At 38.1% G+C, this 7122-nt stretch overlaps 1 protein-coding gene across 1 annotated transcript in view; it reads right to left on the bottom strand.

Moving 5' to 3' along the window:
• hcfc1b (host cell factor C1b) overlaps window positions 1-7122 on the bottom strand; it is a 24815-nt gene that overhangs the window by 13844 nt on the left and 3849 nt on the right. Inside the window, exons 5-12 of the mRNA XM_016503949.1 lie at window positions 6779-6863; window positions 5046-5152; window positions 4721-4900; window positions 3928-4251; window positions 3663-3814; window positions 2678-2872; window positions 1435-1659; window positions 1006-1107 (exon numbers count right to left, since the gene is read on the bottom strand). Coding sequence (XP_016359435.1) covers window positions 1006-1107; window positions 1435-1659; window positions 2678-2872; window positions 3663-3814; window positions 3928-4251; window positions 4721-4900; window positions 5046-5152; window positions 6779-6863 — 1370 coding nt within the window. The remainder of the gene's footprint in view (window positions 1-1005; window positions 1108-1434; window positions 1660-2677; window positions 2873-3662; window positions 3815-3927; window positions 4252-4720; window positions 4901-5045; window positions 5153-6778; window positions 6864-7122) is intronic.

The raw sequence follows: 7122 nt of genomic DNA, 5'->3' as shown, positions 1-7122 counted from the left end.
ATTAGTAGTAAATCTCCATCACGTGCTTTCAGATGGAGCAGCATTTACTACACGGAGCCATAGTTCAGTGACAAGCTACGCAAAATCGCGTTCATTATCGCAGATGATATAATCGCGCAATAATGAAATCGAAGATATCGTTCTGCGATTATGAAAGTGGTTTGCGTAGCTTCTCAGTGAACTACGGCTCTGTGTAGTAAATGCTCTCCATCTAAAAACATGTTATTAAATGAGGTATTTTCATGTGCTTTCAGATGGAGCAGCATTTACTACACAGAGCCGTAGTTCACTGAGAAGCTACGCAAACCACTTTCATAATCGCAGAACGATATCTTCGATTTCATTATTGCGCGATTATATCATCTGCGATAATGAACGCGATTTTGCGTAGCTTCTCAGTGAACTACGGCTCTGTGTAGTAAATGCTGCTCCATCTGAAAGCACATGAAAATACCTCATTTAATAACATGTTTTTAGGCATTTCCTGGATTTCTTCTGCGGGGCCGTATTTAGAGTTTCCGCACGAGAGCGCCCTCTGGCCTTTGGACAGAGATTTACTACTGATCACAGAACCGTGCTTCACTGAAAGATACGCATGACAATTGCAGCTTCTGCCTAATCGCGATTTAATTTCGATTAATCTTGCAGCCCTAGGATAGGTTCACACAAAAACGAAAATTCTGTAATTTACTCACTCTCAGGTTGCTCCAAACCTGTATAAAAGATCATTTGCAGGGTGTTGTAACCTAACAGTTGACAGTAGCCATTGACTTCCATAGTTTTTTCCCCCCATACTATGGAAGTCAATGGGTACCGTCAACTGTTTGGTTACCAACACTGTTCAGAATATCTTCTTTTGTGCTCAACAAAAGAAAGAAACACATACAGGTTTGGAACAACTTGAGGATGAGTAAATGATGACAATTTTCATTTTGGGTGAACTATCCCTTTAAGAATTCATAAGTTTAGGTAAGAAATGCACATAAAATGAGCAGGAACACTGACTTGTATTAGAGTAACAGGACTGCTTCCAGCCTGCCTGGTCACCGCAGAGGTTTGTACTGGTTTGGTCTGGACAACAGACATCATCTTCCCAAGGCTGGAGATCTGAAAACAAAGGGTTATTACTTGAGGATACCCAAGTCAACTGCTACAAAACCAAAGTTGGATCATATAAAAAAAAAAAAAACATTTGCCATATGATGAATCATTATATGTATTCCTTATGGAAAGGTTAGAAAATAATCCTATAGTGGTACTTAATTTAGGTCACAGGGGTTGAGCAGAACAAAAAAACAACAAATAGAAAAAAACAAAAGAAAGAAGGAAGAGTTTTCGTGTTTGGAATTGCCCATAATTATGAACTAAGTTGAATTCTTGTCAATGTTAACTAATTTTAAGTCCAGACAAACTGTTGTTTTTCCTTTTTCTTACCAGAGGACCACTGCCACCCATTGTAATGGGGCTCTTAACAAGGGTTATAGTTTTGGTGACTCCTCCGACCATGGTGGTGACAACCTGAGCCTGCTGGGCTACGGTTACTGTGCCTGATTTGTGCACAGTGATGATCGGTCGATTCGGAGTGTTAGGAGTAGAGATGGCGGAAGTGCCGACCTGAGCTGCAGCCGTTTTCAGCATTCGGGTCGCGGGATTAGTAACCTGGAATGGAAGTAGGAACAAAGACACATTAAATCGCAAACAGCTACAGGACAAGAAGTGGATAATCTGGATGATTCAAGTCTGGAAGGATGTGACAAAGGGAAGTTGATGAAACATTCTTTTTTTTCCTGTTTTATCATTTTAAGAACACATTAGACAGACAGTTAACCCAAAACACCTACAGTACATCATCTCAATTTATTAATAATAATCCATTTTAGGCATGTAAAAGATGCCTAATGTCTGGATGGTTCTCAGACAGAGTAAGCTACAGATCTAATGTTGTTTAGTCAAAGGTCTGATTATGAGAGTCAATACGTCAAGTAACTTTTATTTATATAGCGCTTTTAACAATACAGATTGTGTCAAAGCAACTGAACAGCATTAATTAGGAAAATATTGTGTCAATAATGCAAAATGACAATAGTAAACACTCAATTTTCAGTTAAAGGCAGTTCATAATTGAATTCAGTGATGTTATCACCCAGCTCATTTCAGTTTAAATAGTGTCTGATACGTACCATTATAGGTGAAGCTAGTTTGACAGTAGCTGGCAGAGTTGTGGATCCAGGAGTCATAGCGACGGTTTTCATGATGGTGGCTCCGGCTGGAACATTTAGCACAGTGGTCGTGGAAGAGGGCGGGATCTTCTGTGTGGCAGCTGCAGCTGCAGCCAAAGCAGCCATGCCACTCATCTGAGGACTGCTGCCGATTGGCTAGAGACCAAAACAGTGTTACAAAGGGTTTCAATGCAAGTTCAACATGGGACACTAACATTTGAGACAGGAGTGAATGATTGGGGGGGGGGAATTGAATTGATAAACAATAATAATAACATTATTTATTAACAACAATTTATTTGTAAACAATAAACAATTTAATAAATATTTAAATAAAATGAAATAAATTATTACTTGAAATAAAATATTACTCAATTTTCAGTTAAAGGCAGTTCATAATTGAATTCAGTGATGTTATCACCCAGCTCATTTCAGTTTAAATAGTGTCTGATACGTACCATTATAGGTGAAGCTAGTTTGACAGTAGCTGGCAGAGTTGTGGATCCAGGAGTCATAGCGACGGTTTTCATGATGGTGGCTCCGGCTGGAACATTTAGCACAGTGGTCGTGGAAGAGGGCGGGATCTTCTGTGTGGCAGCTGCAGCTGCAGCCAAAGCAGCCATGCCACTCATCTGAGGACTGCTGCCGATTGGCTAGAGACCAAAACAGTGTTACAAAGGGTTTCAATGCAAGTTCAACATGGGACACTAACATTTGAGACAGGAGTGAATGATTGGGGGGGGGGAATTGAATTGATACATTTCGGATAAAATTGTGGCAAAAAATTTGTGATTTTATATCAATAAAACAACAACACCGATAATAGTAATAGCTGTTATTTAATAATAAATTATTTGTAAATAATAAAATCTAATAAAAATTCAAATTAACACATTAAATAAAATGTAATACATTCGGCGCCTGGTCGGGAAATGTCATGCCCCTTACCATAGCCGCCTGCCAGCTTCGATATCACAAATTCCGGAAAATATGCGTTGTAGTCCAAATGAGTCATTCGTTGTAGTTTTTGAAAAGTGATTTCTGTTAAATAAAATATCTCCTTTTGAAGTGGACTTTGAACTTTGTAACTTTGCATATCTTTTTTATGCTCAAACAGCAACATTACAGACTAACTAAAGTTGAAAAAGTGAAAAAGCATAATAGGACCCCTTTAAAAAAAATGTAACAAGGAACGATACTATTGTGATATTTTGCTGTAAAATTACAACGCTAATATTTGTCTTAATTTCCTAATTTCCACACCAGATCATGAGCTTGCATGTTTGTAAAAGAATAGTGCCGCACTTCACTCTAAAACAAGCAAGGCATATATTTATTTAATAAAACTTGCAGCCTTTAGGGTTTGTGAAATTTTTCACTTTTATTTAGATTAATGGTGCAGCCCTTATGTAAGATTTACACGGATACTGATTATTTACATACCATCCCCTGGGTGCTCTGTGCAGGGACAACCATGCGGACACCTGCAGGAAGTGATGTAACCGTGACTGGGGATTTTCCTCCAGGAGTGGCCTGACGCACAGTAAGGACTGACGTCCCGGGGGTGGAATGAGGCGCTGCCACTTTGAGAATAGCTGGAAACGGAAAGTATAAATTATCTTAGGTAATGTCACAATTATTAATATCATTCTTCACAGAAAGTTGCACAGAAGTCTGCCAGTTGCAAAAACCAGAAAGTCATTTGTACCTGGTCCACGAAGTGAGGCTGCAAGCGGGCTGCTTGGCATGGCGGTGGTGGGGGAAGGAACTTGTGGCACCATTGTGACCCCAGAGAGGGGCAGACTCTGAGCTGCAGGAGCAGCAGCGGCGGGCGCCGGACTTTTAGGTGAGTTGATGGGTAAAGATGGGATTGGGTTGACCGTTGGCGATGTGGCAGCTGTTGCAGCAGGGATGTCATATTTCTGCAGCTGCAGCAGGTAAGTGTCAGCGGTAGGCACTGCCCCCCAGCTCACCTCCAGAGAGTTGGTGTTGGCACGGACCAGCTGCACACGTGACGGAGGCTGAGGACGATCTGTTAGCGAAAGATGAGATTTTAAACATTGTCTGAAATAATAATACTATGAATAAGTGGAATAATTTGTTTGTTTATAATTTAGAACCATGCCAGCTACAGCTATATTCATGTTGGAAACTAGTGAAAACTAGAGAAGGAAAATGTACTAAACTATATATAAACAAGAAATAAAAACAAAACTTGAGTGTGTAAATACTATAGTACTACTGTGTAGACCAGCTTTTTCTACCAACCACAGGAAAGATTTTGTAATGTTTATTTGTGCTACACTGATAACACTGGGCTCGCCATTTAGTCAAGTCACCTTTATTTATATAGCGCTTTTAACAACACAGATTGTGTCAAAGCAGCTTTACAGTATTAAATAGGAAAAAATAATCAATAAATATTTATTGAGGAAGTAAGTATTTGTAATGGGTTAGGTGTATTAAAGCTTCTTCTGCACTGAGGAATCAGCTCAACTCACCTGTTTCCAAATACCACAGATCTTTGCAGCAAACTTGGTTGTTCCAGGCTTTGCGGTAGCCGTCTCTTCCACTCCAGACGAACAGCCTATTGTTTATAGCCACAGTGCAGTGTCCGGCTCTGGCCCTTGGGATATTATCCTCGAGCGTGTCCATCAAGATGGTTTCCCAAGACATTGAGTCTAAAGGAAATAAAGGTCAAGATCAGTGATGATAAAGCATATAAGCTGTGTTCTGAAACCTAATGAGCTATGAACAGAGGCAGCATTTTTAAGGCATAAGAGGATGTTCTCTTTTAAAGACCTTTGGCTTCTTTGTTTAACGTACCTAGATTTAAGCAAGCCAGCGTGTTAGTGCACTTCCATTCCTTCTCGTGTGTCGCCACTTTGACATCATCCATGACCAGAGGAACCCATCCACCAAACACAAACATCCTAGGAAAACATGAGACCAAAGTTAGTTATATCCACACTAACTAGACCAGTGTTTCCCAACCTTTCTTTAGTTGCAGCACCCTTTGGAAATTTTAACAAATTTGTGGCACCCTACAAAATTAATTTTGTCACAATATTTGAATTTCTAACTTCGATATGATAATTTGAAAAGTATAGATATTCGGTACAGCAGGGAAGAACTGCAGAATATACTGTCATACAGATATTTTTAATATTATTAAAAAAAAAATTGTCCATCAATCGTTGCAATCAGTAGGCTAATTTCTAATGAAAAGACCAATTTATATGACAGATTTTAATGTAGGCTTTTATTCATATGTAATTCATATGTATGTATGTAAACAGTTTTGCTCACTCAGTGTATTTTTGATTTTACAGTTGGGTAAGTTTGTTGCAGTAGCACGAGATAGCTTGTTTTTCAAAACTTTGAATTGAATAAAAAAATGACTAATTTTCGGCAGCCGGAATTTCAGTGCATCTCTAATTATTGGCGACATCAGAAACGGATATTATATAATATCTGCTTTTTTGAACATTTTAGCAATTTAAAAATATTAAAAAAAGATTTTTTACACGCACCCCGGTTGGGAAACACTGAACTAGACAACTAATTAGGTCAACATGGTTCAACACATTTTACTATTGTGATGTGAAATTATGAAAACTGTAGGGTTGCACTTAACTGTGTCCACTTCCAAAAAAGAAAGACAAAGACATTCATTAAGACTTTGCCATTAAGACAAAGATTTGTTTTATTGGTTAAAAAAAAAAATATATATATATTTTTTTATGGCCAATGTGAAAACCTTTATTCAAGACAAAGTCAATAATATATATATATATATATATATAACCATTTAGCTACATTTAGTTACACTATTAAAGTTACTTACACTATTTAAGATAATAAATAATGCATGCTGCAATTAAATATATATTTTCCATAATATTTACTGAAATAAATAATTTACAAATAAAGAAATTGTTAAAAAGAGGCATTTTTATGTAGGATACAACTTCATAACATCTAACAGCTGAATTCGCTATAGTTTGCAAAGTTTGTGGAATTAATAATTTACTAGATATTTAATGACTTATTAAATGCATTAAATGTGTATTTGCTAAATGTCGGCGCTATATGAGAAAGTATTATATCACTAGCCTTTCTATTACTATTCAGTAACATTATTAAATATTACTAATAACAGAAAAGCAAACACTATAATACTTTCATACACAGTTTAAGTGCTCTGTCTATTAATTTAATAGACAGAATTCATGAGGAAAGGCAGTAAACTATTGCTGAGGGAGAACAGGAGCTCCTTTCCATCTGTGATCAGGTGCATTTTCAGCACTGTCAAAATAAAAGCTTCTGACACTCATCAGCCAAACAGAAAAACCTAAAATGTCAAATATCATAGAGGTCAACCACTAATTTGTTTCTTTGAAATAACATGGACAATAAGACTAGGAACGTCAATAATGACTTCATGTCAACTTTAAATCTGCACAAAATAAACTGCACAATCATTTCCAAGCCTGAAGACAGTCAATGTTTAAATAAACACTGCATGTTTAAACAGGTTTGAGAAAGTTATAACTTACTTGTTAGTTATAGTGGTGGCAGAGTGGAGACTGCGGGGCAAAGGTGCCGCACCACTTATGGCAGGTTTGTTCCAGGTTAAAGTATCTGCAAAACAAATCACAGTTCATGCACGTTATTTAAAAGGGTCCTATTATGCTCTTTTTGTGGCGTTGCCTCAGATTAGAGACCTGCACTCCCGCGGGAGTACCGCGGGACCCGCGGGACCCAACGCAACAGGGTGCGGCACGGGACAACTCTTGATGGGCGAGTGTAGGTGCGGGCGGGAAGAGACCCGTGTGTGTGCGGGATGCGGGAGGATAAAATGATTCGCAGGACTCCCGCAAAATAGAAATTATCTAAACAA

The sequence above is a fragment of the Sinocyclocheilus anshuiensis genome, unplaced genomic scaffold, assembly GCF_001515605.1.
Source record: "Sinocyclocheilus anshuiensis isolate Anshui unplaced genomic scaffold, SAMN03320099.WGS_v1.1 scaffold258, whole genome shotgun sequence".
Lineage (NCBI taxonomy): Eukaryota > Metazoa > Chordata > Actinopteri > Cypriniformes > Cyprinidae > Sinocyclocheilus > Sinocyclocheilus anshuiensis.
This window is presented reverse-complemented; position numbering and strand designations above follow the sequence as displayed.